The following is a 17,444-nucleotide window of genomic DNA, read 5'->3' on the forward strand; positions in this document are numbered from 1 at the left end:
TTTCCTTGCAGGTTTGGCAAGAAGTCTCGGCCAGCCATGTATGACGCCACCCCCATCAGCTATGAAGACTACAGCCCGGATGACAAACCTTTGGTCACCCTCATTAAAACAAAGGATTTGTAAAATGTCCTTACGCGTAGGAACACGTACACACAGGCTTGGATAGTCGCTCTGAATGTAAAATGTGAAAAACCAATACTACCCAAATATTTAATCATTAGTCCCAAAAAAAAAAAACAACACCACTGGAATTTGATACATCTATTTCACTGTCATATAATCTTCAAGGCCCACTGTAGCATAAGAGCAGCATCGTCACAGTATTTTAACGAGGTGCTACCAAACTGGCTTTAACCTCTCCTATAAAATAATGATAAATGATAGATGACAAATAGATAAAACTGCCTATCCTGACTATTTTTGTATCTTAAATAAAATCTGCTGTAGGTTGCCTTATTTTGTGCATGTTTAGATTTGTTGTTCATCTCTTAAAAAAATCAAAGATTGCCCTTTCTTTGGTTGCTATTTTACCCTGCAGGTGTGTTACTCTGTAAAATATGTGCCAAATCTTCTTTTGTTGTTGTAAGACGAAGACATATACGTAAAGGTATTGCGGATATTGGTAAAACGGTTTGATTTTTGCTATGGAGGACTCATTCTGCTATTTGAAATAAATGTATAAATAAACAGATAAATACCTATATATGCCATATAAATACATGAACACATAAATAAAATGACATGATAACCAAAGTATATAACATAAATCAATTATTTATATATTTATTGTCTAATATAAATATGATTTATTAAAATCTTTTGGCATTTTGACATTTATTTTATAATTTATTTATTTCAGTATTTATTTTGTGTTTTGTCGTGTATTGTCTCACGTAATTTGTTGTGTATTTTGTCATTTATTTTGTCATGTATTTTGTTATGTATTTTCTTGTGTATTTTGTCACCAAAAAATATGTTTTAAATCATTAGTCAAAAAGGCTGAGCTTTTCACCTATTGGTTGATCAGTAATGAACCAATCACCTACCACACCCATCAACCGATAGGTAAAAAGCTTAGCCAGTTTGACCCGCACCCTCAGTTGAAAAACTTTCTATTATGACAATACGTAAAAAAAGACATGACAAAATACATGGCAGAATACCCCAAAAAATGACAAAGTGCATGAATAATTAATAAATTGCTTTTATGTCATAAATGTAGGTATTAATATAATTTACATATTTGTAAGAAGGGAGGCACGGCGGCTGGGTGGTTTGCACGCAGCCCCACGGTTCAATGAAAGCTGCCGCAGCTTACCCATGTAGAGTTATCATGTTTTCCCCATTTCTGCGTGGGTTTCCTCCGGCAACTTTGGTTTCCTCCCACATTCCCAAAAAGGCATGGCAGGGTTATTGGCTGGTCCAAATTGTCTTTATGTGTAAATGAACGTGTGAGTAGTCGGTCTCTGTGTGCCCTGCGACTGGGTGGATATTTGTATTTTTTTATCCATGCATCCATCCATTGCTTACAGATTGACGGAGGATTGGTCGCAGGGAAACACGGACCTTTCTATCCCCAGCCACTTTGTCCAATTAGATCCTGAGTTGTTCCCGGGCCACCCTAAAGACATAGTCTCTCCAGCCGGGTTTCCTGGCTTGTCTCCAGGCTCTTTTGCCAGTGAGACATGTCTGGAACAACTCCAAGGCATCCAGGAGGCATGCTTTTTAGATGCCCAAGCCACCTGAGCTGACTCTCCTCAGGGCGGAGGTGCAGCTGCTTTACACTGAGTTCCTCCCGGATGACAGAGCTTCATATTCTATCTCTTAGAGAGAGCTCAGCTACCCTGCTGAGGAAACTAGTTTCAGCCGCTTGCACCCGGGATCTTGTTCTTTTGGTCATGACTCACACCATAGGTGAGGGTAGAAGGTAGATTGGACCAGTAAATTGAAAGACTTGTCTTTGGTCTCAGCTCCTTTTTCACCACGCTGCACAGATCTTTCTGTCTGTATCCCGTTCCATCCTATCCCTCGTGAACAAAACCAAAAAACGAGAGACCCAGAAAAGGCATGCCACCCTTTTCCGGCTGATTACCATGGTCTTGGACTTAAAGAGGCTGATTTTCACCCCAGCTGCCTCTCACTCGACTGCTAATCACTCAATTTAGAGCTGAAATTCACAGCTTGAAAAAGCCAGCAGCACCTCATATTCTACAAAAAGCAAAGATGCAATGCTCTGGTTGCCAAACTGGATCCCGTGTGAATTTCCCTGCGGGGATGAATAAAGTATCTATCTATCTATCACCATGGCTGCAACTAAAAATTTTGCCCAGAAAAGTTATATACAGAATCGGTGACAAAGGGCAGCCTTGGCAGAGTCCAACTCTCATTGGTTTCGAAACCGACTTACAGCCGACAATTCGGGCCAAACTCTGCCATCGGTCATACAAGGACCAAACAGCTCTGATAAGACTGCCCGGTACCCCATACTCTCAAAGCACCATCCACGGCTCCCCAAGGAACACGGTCAAATGCCTTCACCAAGCCCACAAAATACATGTATACTGGATGGGCAAACTAACGTGCACCCTCAACGACCCTGCAGATGGTGTCACTGTTCCACACCCTGGACAAAAACCACTCTCTTCCTCCTGGCCGACTCTCCTTCCCACTGCCCCCGAATAAACCTTACCAGGGAGGCTAAGAAGTGTGATTCATTGTATTTTTTTATTTTCACATTTATTTATACGTATGGCAGAATCGGTCCTCCATACTTTAAACGCAAGATTCCCTACCAATGTATGAAATATCAAGAACGTACATTTGCTAGAGTATTGTGATCCAACCATCCTGCTGTGTTAGTGAAATGTAAATAAGAAGGTTGGCCATAATGTTGATTGCACCGTTTATTCAGTGTTACCGTACTTATTTAACACTAACTCGCACCAAGTATTGATTGTACAGTATGGTTTCCTTTCCTGATCGGACATGTAATGTGCATTAAACTTATATTATTTATGTTAAGAAAATGAGAAGATTAAAGTGAACCATATAAAAAAAAGTGTCGTGTTCAGATTTTTGCTATCAGAAAAAAAGAGATGTTATGCACGGAAGGTTTCCCCAAGTAGACACAGTGGTTAAATATTGTGCATCAGGGGAATGACACTCATTTTAGCTCAGAAGCCACATGGTTGAAAAACAACTCTCTCAGTGGCTGGACTAAAAAATTAGCAGCATAAAAAGTGTGTCTTAGCTGTAGGGCTGGTGGTCATTTCGGAGGCTCAACATTAAGTTATGATTCATGGATGTAATTGATGATTATAAAACAAATATTTTGGGTTTTTTCCTCAATATTTTCCCTCATCTTTTGTAATCTTTATCTTGCAGTATTTATCAACTGTGCATTCCAATAATTTACCTTGTAATAACACAGTAACACAATAGCAATAACATTATACGTTGTTATTTAAGAAGGGCATATCAAACTGAAAGCCTCTTGAGCTAATCAGTCACAAAAACGTAACTCTCTGGTTCAAAATATTTGGCGACCCCAGAGCTAAAATTTCTTCATAATTCTGTAAAGACACCCAGGTGCTACTTTTATATTTTGTATGATTTGATCTAGGTTCTAACTGATCATTTCCAATTAATGGGGTTTTGTTGCAAAGGACATCCACGCACCACACGTGAGTGCAGTTGTCCGTGACTTCTATTTTGGGTAAAATATAATCGGAATGGGTGTTGATAAATGGGAGTCAGCAAACACAGCTACAGTGGTTGGTCTTCTTTGGGAGTGGCGTCTAGATTTGGCGGCACCCAGTGGACATATTTAAAATTGCATGCCATTGCTTGACAACATGTGGCTCATATTTCTCGTGCTTCTGTATCTTCCAATGATACGTTTTCGTCGTATCTTATACGTTTTTTTTAATAATTTCAAATTGTGTAAACTGCATTACAATTTGTGTATGGAAAAGTAAAAATGTAAAATGACCAATCATCAAATCATCACATTGCCAATTTCTGCTCTAATTTGGATCTTCTCAGCCACTGGTAGCAGACAACAACGACATCGTAGATTGCTAATAAAGATAAAGTCTGCAAAATCCTACACTGCTATGTGTAATAAACAACACTAATGTGACTGTGCACAAAACAGGCCTACTCAAAATTCCTGAACCGAATCAAACTAGTTTTCCTTTCGGAATTGTTGAACTAATTTCTGAAGAGCTTACCAACAACGGTGACTAAATGATGAAGGTCCTGTATCTGAGTCAGATCAGTAGGCTTTTCCTGCTACTGGTATCCATAGAAACCAGTTTAATGTTGTGGAACAAACCCGTACCCAAAAATCTTCCTGTAAAGGGATGGGCGCCACCAGGCTGTACTTGTCCAAAACACACCACAGAACAGGTACCCCATGACCCAGGTAGTTAAGCCGTGACATTTACTGCAAGCGGGTAAAGGAGTAAGAAAATTTGTTGGGGGTTTATCAGGTAATAAAACAAACTTCTTTGTTATTATTCTACAGTTTACGTTTTGCTGTAAGTAAACATTTTTGTAAGTTTTTTTTTACTGCTTAACAAGGCTAATACAAACTTTCGTATTTTCCCGTACAAAATACAAAATAATCGTACACCATATTTTTTTTTCCTGAATGATGCATGATGGGAAATCCCCAGGCGGCAGATGAATGCGCACAGTACCATCAAACCTCTCGCTTCGTTTGCAAGGAAAAAAACGATACAGAGATAGAGCCTTCCGCTGCGGACTCCTTTGACTTGATTGATTTACTGATTCGTGATAGTCGGTGTGTACCGGATGGTACCCATAATTGACAAATTTGCCTTTTTCCGAACTTTATTTCCTTGTACATCATACTCGTCTTAAAACACATAAAAAACGTACTTTGTACGGCAAAACTGTACAGGTTGACAGGTATGATATACTTTGGTGGGGTCGATCACCTAAACCTAAAAATGGCCATAGAATAAAAGAAATAGAAGAAAACGTGTAGTCAAGTTACATTTATTCATAAAGCCCTTCATCACAAAATGTCTAAAAGGACTGCACAGGTTACAAATAAACTATCCCCTGATCTGAAACCAACATGCCGGCAAGGAAAAACTAAAACCTCAGCATGAGGAAAATAAGATACCTTGAGAAGGGGCCTCACAAGTGAATCCCCCTTTCAGGATGATCAGGGTGCAATAGATTTAGAATTGGTAAACAATAAATAAAACATAGTTAACATGAATAAAAAATACATAAGTAATATGTAAAGATTTGTGCAGAAAGTGCATGACAGCAACAACATCTCGAGCCTGTAAAATTATCCAAAAAGTAAACCGACCCCTAGAAGTGGTGAAGCCTGCATAATGCTTGTGTAATCCTAAAATCTTGCAAACGAACACCTAGCCGAGACGCTCCATATCCATTTTTTTCTCTGGGCTTCAGACCACTCGAAGATTTTCTCCTTTATTGCTCAGAAATACGGGGAAAACTAATCTGACAGATATGGACCAGATCTGGCCCGTTGGATGATTAAATTCGGCCTTAATAACATTCTGTCCAAAAAAAGAAACGAATCTTTGGGTTATTTCTATTAAAAGTGCAAACCAAGTGCTCTTTCTGGCCGCTAGGAAGCAGTGTTCAGTTTGTATACTGTAGTGTGATTTGGTTCAAGTGTAATACTGCGTTCACTCAACTGTTAAAATAAGATAACATGAAAGTAAACCCCCCGGGCCAACCCCCCATTGTTTGTGAATAAATGTGTTCATAAATGATCCCTTGTCATCTGTGATTATAATTTTAGGGTATGTTACTAATGTAGGCGGAATGATAAAGCATACTACTTAAAAACGAAGCTAAAATGTCAGTTGCAACCTTAAATTAGTCTGACCCGTCTCAGAACAGAAAGTCTGGATCTGCCCATGAGGGTTGGGTAGAGTTACTTTACTGGATTACTTTCAATTACTTTTGGATTACTCCAATACCAAATATACAAATAAAAGACAAAAGAAACTAAATATGAATAAAATTACAAAATTTTGTGCAGGCTTGGGGAGTAACGGAATACATGGAACGGCAAAAATTATGTCGGCAAGCTGTTTGGATTTATTTTCATTTTGTTTCTGTCGCATTTTATGTTAGTTTTGCCGGAGATCAAAGCCAGGCGAGAAAGCTTACCACGTGTTGTGAGTCATAATTTTATTCATATTTAGTTTATTTTGTCTTTTATTAGCATATTTGGTATTGGAGTAATCCAAAAGTAATTGAAAGTAATTCAGTTAAAGTAACCCTACCCAACCCTGCTGGCCAGAGAGCCAAACTGAGTTGACATCTCTGGTATGGAGGGAGGCTGCGTGACACCTAACAGGATAACAGAAATTCCGGATGTCCGAGAACGCAGCATTGGTAGTAAACGCGAGTGTGGAGCGCCACCCGCTGGAGAGGCAAGTTTTCGTCGCCAGGCGGAGCAAAACCGCGTTTTTCGCGGACTGGTCCAGGCTGAAGGAGGGCAGAGAGCCTAAGAGAGGCGAACAGATGTGAAACGGACTACGAACAGAAAACACGCTGTCGTCAAGACGGAAAGCCTTTCGTACTGCTAATATGTGGCAACCAGCGTCGGAGCGACTGCAGGTAGGACGCAAATTCCGCTCGTAGCGTTTCATGGCGACGAAATGTCGTCTAATCAAAGGTTGTGCTTTCTGCCTTTTTACGTCGGCTACGTGATGTAAAAGCTTGCGTCACTTTGACTCAACACAGGTGTTTTACTTACTTAGAATACGCGTGAGTGTCGAGGTTACCTTTTAAACGAGGTAAAATAAGACAAATGGTCATTTTCCCTCTCGCCGCTTTTTACGTCTTTGTATTTGGTGAGACATTTAGCGATGGGTCGTTTGTGAACCAAACGGCTTTATAAACCGGCTCTTTGATGTGAGCGACAAGAGCCGGCTCCCCATCAACGCGAAGCCGGCTTCCTTCGAAAAATGATCTTTTTCGCTTTCTTTGGCTCTACCCCTGTCCTCTCTCTCTCTCTCTCTCTCTCTCTCTCTCTCTCTCTCTCTCTCTCTCTCTCTCTCTCTCTCTCTCTCTCTCTCTCTCTCTCTCTCTCTCTCTCTCTCTCTAATTTCCTCTCTCTTTTCCTCAATATAGCTATCTCTTTCTTTTGTAATCGTTCTCTCTTTCTCTAAATTCCTCTTTCCTTCTCTCTCATTTTCTTTCTGTCTTGATATATGCTGCTCTTTCTCTCCATTATTCCTTATTTTTTATCTTTATTTTCCACCCTTTTCTATATAAATGACTATCTTTCTAGTGTTTTCTTTATTTTCTCTATTTCTCTCTCTTTCTCTCTCTCTTTCCCTCTCTCTCCCCTTGCTATTTCTCTCTCGCTATTTCCATATCTATATTTTTTTCACTTTCTCTTTAATTCGCTCTCTCCCTATTTTTTCCTCTCTTTATTTTGTTTTCTTTCTTTCTCTCTTTCACTCTCACTCTCTCTCTCACTATTTGTATCTTTATTTTTCTTACTTTCTCTTTAATTTGCTCTCTTCCTATTTTCTCTCTCTCAGTCTCTCTGTCGCTCTCTCTGTCTCTCACTATTTATTTCTTTTTGTTTCTCGATTTCTCTTTTATTCACTCTCTTCCTGTTTTTTCACTCTTTCGTTTTCTCTATTTGCCTCTCTCTCTATCGCTATTACTCTATCCTTTTTTGTCACTTTCTCTTTATTTCACTCTCTCCCTATTTCCTTACTCCGAAGGCGCTCGTAACTGGTCAATAGGTTTCAGTGAACCGAGCCTAGAGATCCGGTTCTCACGAAAGAGCCATTTATGTGCAGTTCCTTACTGTACACCAAGTGCGCAAGCCCTTATTTTATCCACGACCCCCAGCAGTGAATGTTATTTTATTCTCCTCCTCATTCCTGAAAAAGTGAAACGGGCCCACAACGCTTCCCAAAGGAACTTCAACCTCAAACACGGGCATTTTACGCTTAAAACGCCAGAATGTGTTATTGTTCAGAGCAAATTGATTCCCATGCGCAATGGCAGCGAGGTGCCTGTGAGGCAATGCAAAACTGCTTGTTAATGACACGTAGTTTGATAAGCGGGGGGGGCTTTATTCAAGTCTCCTGCAGACATAACGTTCTCCAGATGTTCGACTGCTGCCAGGTTGCCAAGTGAACTTGCACAATCCGCTCTCCTGCCCAGACGTCAACAAGATCGAATGACCAATTGTTATGAGTTTCGCCACTTTTGTATTTCAGAATAGAGGTTGACCGATTATCGGCATGGATATTTCACAATTTGATGGATATGAGCATTTTTTCTTATGATTGGTGATTATTTAGGCTAAGATGCAGCAGAGCCTCCCTCTGCCTATGTTCCCTCCAACTGTCTCAGATCCTAACCACCTTATCATTAGATAAGCGATCGGGGGGCGGAGCCACTGATGCAGGAAGAATGTCAGAGCAGAGTAAACAATGGCAGATCTGCTAACTCCTAATTTCTTACATGCCTGTTAATCAATATTGCTGATGATGATTTTCGAGTATATTGAGTCAGTGTTAGAAAAGCGTGTTTGTGATTGAGAGATAGCATAAAAACTATAGTTAACTTGTTTTAGGAAAGCACTTTAAGGTGAAGACTGATTTATTAGGTCTTATCGTAACATTAGTTTGCCAATCAAGCGTAGGTGTTTGTAATTGAGAGAGAGAGCATAAAAAGCACGCCAAAGTGGAAGGCTGAGTGATTAGCTGTTACCATAACATTAGTCCATAAATCTGGCTCTAAAACAGGAGTGCCCACACTTCAATTCGAGAGCTACGTGGAAATTTCAATGCACTTTGTTTTTTAAGGTAATTTAAATCATGTTGGTTGTATTGACATTTTTATTTATTTCTTGTAAAAAAAAATCAGTGTTTATGTGCCTTTATGTGAGTTGCTGCTAAGCCTTATTTTATTTCCTCAATTGTTGTTTTTTGGTTAAGTGAAAGATTAGTCATGTTAGTTGTGTTGAAATTCCAGTTTACTGTAAAAAGTTTCAGAGAACTATGATAGTTTTATTTGAATGTATAACAAATAGTCCTTGTTTCTTCTTGCATGATTAGAAATTTCTTACACCAATTTTCAAGCTTTTCAGCAAATGACTATCGACTCCAAATATTAGTTATCAGCCTCTTCTTAATACTAATAATCAGTATCTTATCAGCCCTGAAAAACCCACAACGGTCGATAATTATTTCTTTATTCTATTTCAGTACACACATCTTCTCCGTGCCCCGTTAATGTATTAATAGGTGCTCGAATGGTTACACAAGCAGCTAGACATATACGTTGCCTAGCAACCGCAGTCCGGAACGGTCATACATGCACAAACTTGTACCACTTGACTACTATTTAACCATTTATTTCTAAACTAGTTTTTAAGTTTGTGATGTTTTAGAATTCCCCATCGATCTATTTTAAATTTAGGCCTAATCTATGTAGCATAATGGTTGTAGGCTTGAGTAAAAAACAACAATCATTTTATCCCAGAAAATTATGCCTTGACTCTTAATAGGACATCATAAAATATTTAGCGCCTCCCAGTGGTTAAAAAACTTCATTATTAAAACAAAATTGATTTAAATAATGGGCAAATTATATAAGCGTGCAGTTTTAAAAATACTTGTTGGTTGAGAAATTAACAATTACTTAACAAAACATGGGCCTCACCGAGAGGGAGCTGACATAATTATCTGCCATCTTGCTGCTGCTATTGGTACCCAATAACCTTCGAAAGGCTGGGCAAAAAAAAGAGAAGCAAAGTGGTACGTTTCAGCCACTTTGAGTCTCTGTAGTTTGTATTCTTCTTTGTGCTTTTTAGCACATGTTTTTGGTCACACTAACACCTTGAGACTTCAACGTGGTACTCACGAGCACCTGATAGCCCTCTACGAACACCTGAGTAGTACGCAGACAAATTCTGAAAATAGCTCACCAGTGCTAGGTCATTGTTATTTTCCGGGAAATTTGATTTCTAACTGGCATGATGTTTTAGTTGTTGACTGGGCAAATTTTAAATCAACTTATGTTCATTACAACCTCATGGGTACTGCCAGGCTGCACTTGTCCAAAACACACCGCAGGAAGTGGTGTCCCTATGACACAGGTGTTTAAGGGAACCCTGAACCGTGAATGACATAGTAACAACATAGAAATAACATGAAACGTTGTCATTTTAGTAATGCAAATCAAACTGGTAACCCTTTGTGCCAATCATTAACAAAAAGTAGCTCTCAGCTTCAAAAAAGTATCTAGTGGTCAAATAATACATACTGTCCCTTATAGGGTATTTTTCTTTGTGCTTGGTAGCACTTGTTTTAGGTTGTACAACATAATGCGGCAACATCTAATGGTCAAATATTACAGTGTCTGTTTAAGTAATCTGGTATAATTATTGCTTAAGATGCGAGCCTCCAATCATAAAAAAGAAGAATTTTAACCACTATACCAGTGTTTCTCAACTGCTGGGTGGGGACCCAAAAGTGTGTTGCTGACTTGTTTTCAGTGGGTAGCGGGCGTTTGCCCAGGCATAACAATGCTAAGGAGAAGAAAAAAACAGAGGGTCGATTACACTTCTTAACAGAAGATGGTGACAATGCCCTAATTGTGATAATGTCTCTTCCTGTTCAGTCCATCGGTGCGTCCCCAGTCGTGTTTGAGAGCAACCATATCTCATTTCCTTGTGATTTTGTTGGTTTTATTTCCTTTTTCTGCCCATAGTAATGGCTCCCAAAAAAGTTAGCGATAAGGGTAAGCATAAGTGATAACCACCGACAACGATCAAGTCAAAGAAGGAAAAGATTGCTAAATATGAAAATACTGTACGAATGACTGCGTTGAAGCGCTGCTTGAAGTTACAGTAAATTGTTTTAAAATGTTAATGTTTAACTTTTTTAGTCGTTATTAACTACATACTTCAATCATTATTATATCACAGTTTGTTATTAGGGTGGAACAGTGGGTCCTGAAATCATACCAGTTGAGAACCAATGCTATAGACCAGGAGTTGGGAACCTTTACCCAAAGAGCTGTAATAGCAAAACGGGGTCTGTAGGGTGACACCTTCACTTTAAACCGTAATCGGGACTGTGATCTTTATATACTGGACTGACCCTCTCATGTTGCTAGTGTTACGTGGGCTATGCATGCTCCAAACTCGTTTTTGTGTCCATCACAATTTGAATGCTATCGAAGAAATTTACATGATCTGAATTTTAAATCCGAACCATATGTTTTCTTGAAAAAGGCCATACATGGCTTGCGAGCCATAGGTTCCCGATCCTTGCCATAGACGGTGGCTTGCTCTCAATGAACAAACTTCATGACAAGCAGCCGCTTGGCAGATGTTGAGCGGTTCAAGTTGTTTATTGCCTCTTCCAGTTCAAGTTTACTGCCAAACTAAATGTAAAATAAAACAAAGTCTAAGTTGTGTACGTTAAACAACCGCCTACCTTTGAAATTCTGCTAGCGGAATGCATGATGTATGCACCCCTTGAGAAAAGGGATATTTTTACAGTTCAACATAACGTATCGACCGGAAAATGCAACAATAGTCTTGCGCATGTATTCTTCATCATCTGCACAAAATGACTACCAGATCAATTGTGAAGCTCCTATACTTTCCCCTTGGGATTGCATAGAAAGGTGCACGCATTTCCTTCATCAATTGATTGCCCCAGTCGCCTTCATTTGTCCAACTCCGTTGTCTTTTCTAAGTTTCCTTAATTGCTTTGGATTTTACAAGCAGGAAGAGTGCGCAGTCGATGAAATGAATGTGACTCAAATATACTCGTTATGTAATGTGTTTTGATCAAGTGGGTTGGCAAAGGACCTCTCTAGCTCCTGTAGTCAGAATGAAAAACATAAACAATGAATGTTTGGGTTTATTTAGAAGAAAAACATTTTTCTTATCAACCGCAATTTCGGATTTGTTTCTGTGAAATTTTCAAATTGAAACACTGTTTTATTTTTAGAATAAAATGAAGATTTCAAAAAGTAATTGTCATTTGATACCATATTTTTCTGTTTCTGTTTTTTTTTCCGTAGACAATTTGTGAACTTTTGTTGACAGAAGCAGTGACGAATGTAAGGTTGTATTTGTAATTCAAGTTTCCTGGACCCTTTAATCACGCGGGTTGTCCATGCACTGCCTCCTTGTGTGTGTCTTGGGCAATAACAGCCTGGTGGCACCCATCCAGGCCATTTTTTTGGGTAGGGGTTTTCTCCCCCACAGGAAACAAATAGTAACTGTTTCCATGGATACCAACAGCAGAGAATCCCCCTGATCTGACTCAGATACAGCACCTTTGTCATCTGGTTGTCTTTGATGTCAGTTGAATGCATCTTTTTGACATTCAGCGATGAGTGTGACGATACGTATACCAGATCTTGAATCACCGGGAAAAATCTTTTTAATTTATATTTTTATCGATTACGAAAGGAAAAACGCTAAATTCTGTTCTTAAATTTTGACTAGGCCAGTTTTGTCAACAAACACGTTGTACAATGCACATTGCATCACTTGTAGTTTTCATATTTTATTTGAAAAAAAAAAACTCTATAGCAATGACGTTATGTCCTTTGTGTTCGTGACATACTAAATGATCTTTGTCCAGTAAAAGCAGATTTGTATATTTTTCTTTCTATATTCAAATTATTTATGTTTTTATTTTGATTGTTTCAACATTATGTTATATGCATTTAATTTTTTGATTTTATCTGTTATTTCTTTTTTAACATGCACATTTACTAACTAATTCATGTACATTGAATGTTTTATACAGCACTTTGAGCTGCAATTCATTGTCTGAAAAGTGCCATACATATACATGTTGATTGGATTTAGATGTCAAGTACAGCAAAATGCTTTCGGTAATTTGAAAACCAAATTATGTATCTATTTTTTTTTTTTTTCATATTTTCCAGTGCAGTTGTTAAGCTAAAACATAAGCATAACAAAAGAGCATGAAGTAAAAACCAAAATAAAGTAAATGGTATTGTAAAAAAAAAAAATAACATGGGCTTACTTCTCACCAGCATTGAGTAGAACAATGAGGTGCGTGCACATAAAAGTACTTAACATATGCCACTCGTTTTTGAATGAAAGCATCAATAACCTGGTTGTCTCCTTCCTTTCGATTAAAGTACAGTTTAGAGTACTCCTTCAATTTCAAGACGTTATCACCTACATGAAAAGATGGCAAGAACCATTAGATGCACATTATAACCCAGTGCAGGAGCAGGCGCTCGCCTTCTGCGTATCCATGACGACAGCCTTTTTAACATTGCTTCCCTTTACAACGGTAGAGTCAGGGTTTTGAAGGGGATTTCCGTGGAACAACCGAACAGCTGATTGCAGCCTTTTTATTTTATTACTTGATTTTCCTTATTTTGGTTTTCGTCCACATCCTCTTTTTCACTGGCTTTGGTCCTCTGTTGTCATGGCAACCACCCAACGTCTTGGTGCATGAGACTCTTCTGTTTAGGCAAGGAGAGGAGATAGACGGTGGCGGCCGGAGGTGAGGAGATGCACGAGAGTTTCTGAGAAGAGACAGAAAGCTGTTAGCATAAGTCAAAGTCAGCATGTTTATTCATCTTTTGCCTTCCTTCACCACTTCGGTCTTCTTCATCATCCTGCTGCCAACCGACACTGGTCTCGCGCATAGACAGACACACACATAAACACACAAACAATGATCTTTTTTTGAACGTCTCTGTGGTGAACGAAAATGTATTTTCCTGTGTCAGCAGCTCTTTTTAGCCTTGGTTTCTTCATTTTGACACTTAACTATATGTGACACTTGACAAGTGGAGCGAAGCTGAAAAAAACATGTAAACCTGGCTACCTTATTATTACTAGGGCTGCGAAGATTATTGGTGACGTAGTCGACAAAAATCGATAAGAGAAATAATAGACAATTAATTTCATCGTTGAGTATTTAAGAATCATTTTTCAGGGCCGATGTCGATTATTAGTATGAAGAAGAGGCTGATAACTGACATTTGGATGCGATATTTAGTTGCTGTATAAGCTTAAAAGTTGGCCCGAGAAAATTTTAATAATGCCCAAAAAAACAAAGAATATTTGTTATACATTCAAATAAAACTTGAATGGTTTTCTAAAACCTTTTACAGTAAATTAATTAGAATTTCAACACAACATGACTAATCTTTCACTGAATTCAAAAACTCACAGTGTAGGAAATCAAATTAGGTTCAGGAGCAACTTGTATGAAGTTACATAAAAACCTAAATAGCTTCCTGATTTTTTTTTTTACAATGGGTAAATAAAAGTGTAAATACAACCAACATGACTCAAATTAACTTAAAACAAATAGTGCAGTAATTTATCAAGCCTGGCCTTTCCTCTTTATTAAAGTTCAAAATTCGCTTAAGTAGGATTTATTAAGTATTAGTTTTAGTATTCCTGGGGACGCAGGTGTGATGGAGTGACTGGTTTTGGGGTTCATTTTGCCAGCTGCGCATTCGCGAGGGAAAGGTTCTGTGATCGAAGTGTCATCTCTGGTGGTCATACAGGACTTATGGAACCGTAGTTATATTAGTAACTTTCAAATTAAAACCACAGTAATAACTACCAAGTAAGTAGTGTATAACCGTTGCAAATTTTATACACGGCTCATCTCTGAACAGCAGGATGACACTTTACACCGAAAAACAAAGACGACTATACTGCTGTATATGCATCAGATCGTGAGGCTTCTCCTGCTACTAGTATTCATGGAAACTGGTACTATCTGTTTCATGTTGGGTAGCAAACCCCTACCAAAAATTAAAACAGTCTGGAGAGGGATGGGCACCGCCAGGTTGTACATGCCAAGCACACCACATGGACAGAGGTTTACTTATGGATGTATCTCTACTAACCGAGCAAAGTGCTTGATTGCGTTAGCATTTTAATTTTTGTACAAATTTGATTGAATAAAAGTCATATTTTTAAATCGTACCAATTTCTCTTGTGTTGATTATCATTTGCCACATAATTAAATCATGCTTTATGCTAAATTTAAGAAAAAATCAATAGGAATTATCCAATGATTTAACTTATCGTTTCAAGAGTCAGTGACTAGTCGACTATTAAAATGAAAATAAAAAAAATCGTTAGTCGCAGGCTTTATTGTTACCTGTCTCTCATTTGTGTCAACATAGTTTTGACGACAGCCATTTTAAGCCATCCTAAAATGGGTCCCAACCTTACACATGGAGTTGCAATTTTGTATGAGTAAAAACTTATTTTCATTGAACCACTGGCAATGTATTTGTCATTCCCTGTGAGCCATCTCTAATTTTCTCCACATGATGACGGATCGGAAAAACGAAGGACCTTCAGTTTAATATTTTGGTCAGCTCTTTACTCAGAGCCTTTAATGATGAAAATGTGATTCGACAAAAAGTCACCTCTTGAGGTTTTGTGTGTTCCCTTTGTGGTGTTTTAAAAATTAAAGCTATATTTCCTGATCCGTCAGTTCAGTTTGTACATCCGTTCGTCCATCCAGCCATCCATTTTTCCTTACTGACTTCTATGAGAAAGAGTGAGAATATACTGTAAATTCATAACAAGATCAAAACGGTAGGTTTGACAGTACAGTACTTTATTCAATATATGCAACGTACTCATGAGATTTCAACTTTTACCCAACAAATCATGTTTTCAATTCATACATCCGAATTGAACAGGTGTGGAAGATATCTATTGAAAACCCTGCTCTTCTCTTTCTGTATCATCCGCATCATTTTTTATTTGCTGAAGTTTGCTGTAATCCTCGATGACAACTGAATGCAAGTTGGTCCGTCGCAGAGGTAACCACCAATGGCAACAGCACAAAAACCATGTCTGGGTTTCAGTCTGCCATTATTCCCTACAGAACCATTACCCTAGCGCTGTCATCTGGAAATCTAGAGCTCACATTTTATGTGAGACAGCCCTCATTCGCGTTTTCTTTCGGCGCAGTAGTAAATATGTACCGTATTTTCCGCACTATAAGGCGCACCGTGTTATAAGGCGCACCTTCAATTAATGATATATTTTTAAACTTTTTCCATACATAAGGCGCACCACATTATAAGGCGCTATAAGTGCATGCTGGTTTAAGATCAGGTAATTGTGCAATTTTGTAATTGTAATCCTGTGCAGTCCTTCGAGACATTTTTGTGATTAAGGGCGTCATAAATAAATGTGACTTAACTTGACTTGGCTACAGTAGAGGATGTAGTTACGTTATGCAACCGTTAGATGGTGCCGCGCTAAAGGGAATGTCAACAAAACAGTCAGTCAGATTCAGATTCACTCCCAAAATGAATAGACAGCCATTTTATTATTTTCTCTGAGGTAAAGCATTTTCGTGACACATCTTTAACATCTTTGAACAACAGCAAGGCATAACATTTTACTTTTCCTCCATTTAGTCAACACGCAAAAAAAAACGTCTGATACTGTTATGGTAAATTAAACGTTAGTGCAATCGCAATATAGTGACACTCGTAATGTGCAAAAACAACAAGTGCAAAACAATAACAGTAAAGCAATAACATAATAACTAAAATGTAAAGCGTTGTAGTGGGTTTTACATAATTCACCCATGGAACCATTGTTCAGTTAGCGAGTTCCTAGGGGGACTCTTAATTCTGCCGGCTCGAGCCACTCTCGTGTTCGATTCATTAATGTTGAACTCTCTCGCTGCTGCATTATTCCCGTGTTCTACTGCGTGACTGATTGCCTTGAGTTTAAACTCTGCGTTGTAAGCGTGTCTCTTAATAGGAGCCATTTCAGGGTCTTTATACAAACGCACATATAAAAGAGAATTGTTGTTTAATATTTCCCTGTATGCACAGCGCACTTCTTCTTCTACGCAAAAAATGGAGTCGGTGGCTGCTTACCGTAAGTTGCGAGACCTTGTAATTCAATATTGATCCATATATAAGGCGCACCGGATTATAAGGCGCATAGTCAGCTTTTTAAAAAAAAAATCAGATTTTATGTGCGCCTTATAGTGCGGAAAATACTGTACACGTCTTTGTAAACCCCATCTTGAATGGTCACATCCCAAAACACGTGAAACAGCAAATTAGGAGGTAAGAGGAAAAAGGCACAGTTGGAAACGGCATCAGGTGTGCCGGGACCCAGCGCCGTTGGCGTTCGCTGCTTAATGCGTTGATGCCATATTCCCCATTTGGCTGGCATCAAGGGTGCGCCGAGCCTAAACTGTAAGAAATGGATAAGAATTACTGCATTGTAATGGCCGATTAAGCCTGCGGTTTAAAATCCGGTGGGGCTTGTTCAAAGGCAAAATTGAGTTCTTAAATGCCGCTTTTCAACAAGTAATCTAGAAATAATTCAAATTCTGGTCGGGTCAGCTCTGAAATGTCCATCATTAGTTCAAGAT

The 17,444-nt window shown here is 38.7% G+C and overlaps 2 protein-coding genes across 2 annotated transcripts in view; both read left to right on the plus strand.

The window, feature by feature from the left end:
* The window catches only part of dner (delta/notch-like EGF repeat containing), a 75,781-nt gene extending 72,723 nt beyond the window's left edge, over positions 1-3,058 (plus strand). Inside the window, exon 13 of the mRNA XM_088345293.1 lies at positions 12-3,058. Within this exon, the coding sequence (XP_088201419.1) occupies positions 12-123 (112 nt within the window). The 3' untranslated portion in view covers positions 124-3,058. The remainder of the gene's footprint in view (positions 1-11) is intronic.
* Positions 3,059-6,444: 3,386 nt separating this feature from the next.
* Positions 6,445-17,444, plus strand: part of pid1 (phosphotyrosine interaction domain containing 1) — a 39,481-nt gene continuing 28,481 nt past the window's right edge. The window contains exon 1 of the mRNA XM_088346016.1: positions 6,445-6,639. Within this exon, the coding sequence (XP_088202142.1) occupies positions 6,610-6,639 (30 nt within the window). The 5' untranslated portion in view covers positions 6,445-6,609. The remainder of the gene's footprint in view (positions 6,640-17,444) is intronic.

This window comes from Urocampus carinirostris, chromosome 10 (genome assembly GCF_059441175.1).
Source record: "Urocampus carinirostris isolate Australia breed hairy pipefish chromosome 10, RoL_Ucar_1.0, whole genome shotgun sequence".
NCBI lineage: Eukaryota > Metazoa > Chordata > Actinopteri > Syngnathiformes > Syngnathidae > Urocampus > Urocampus carinirostris.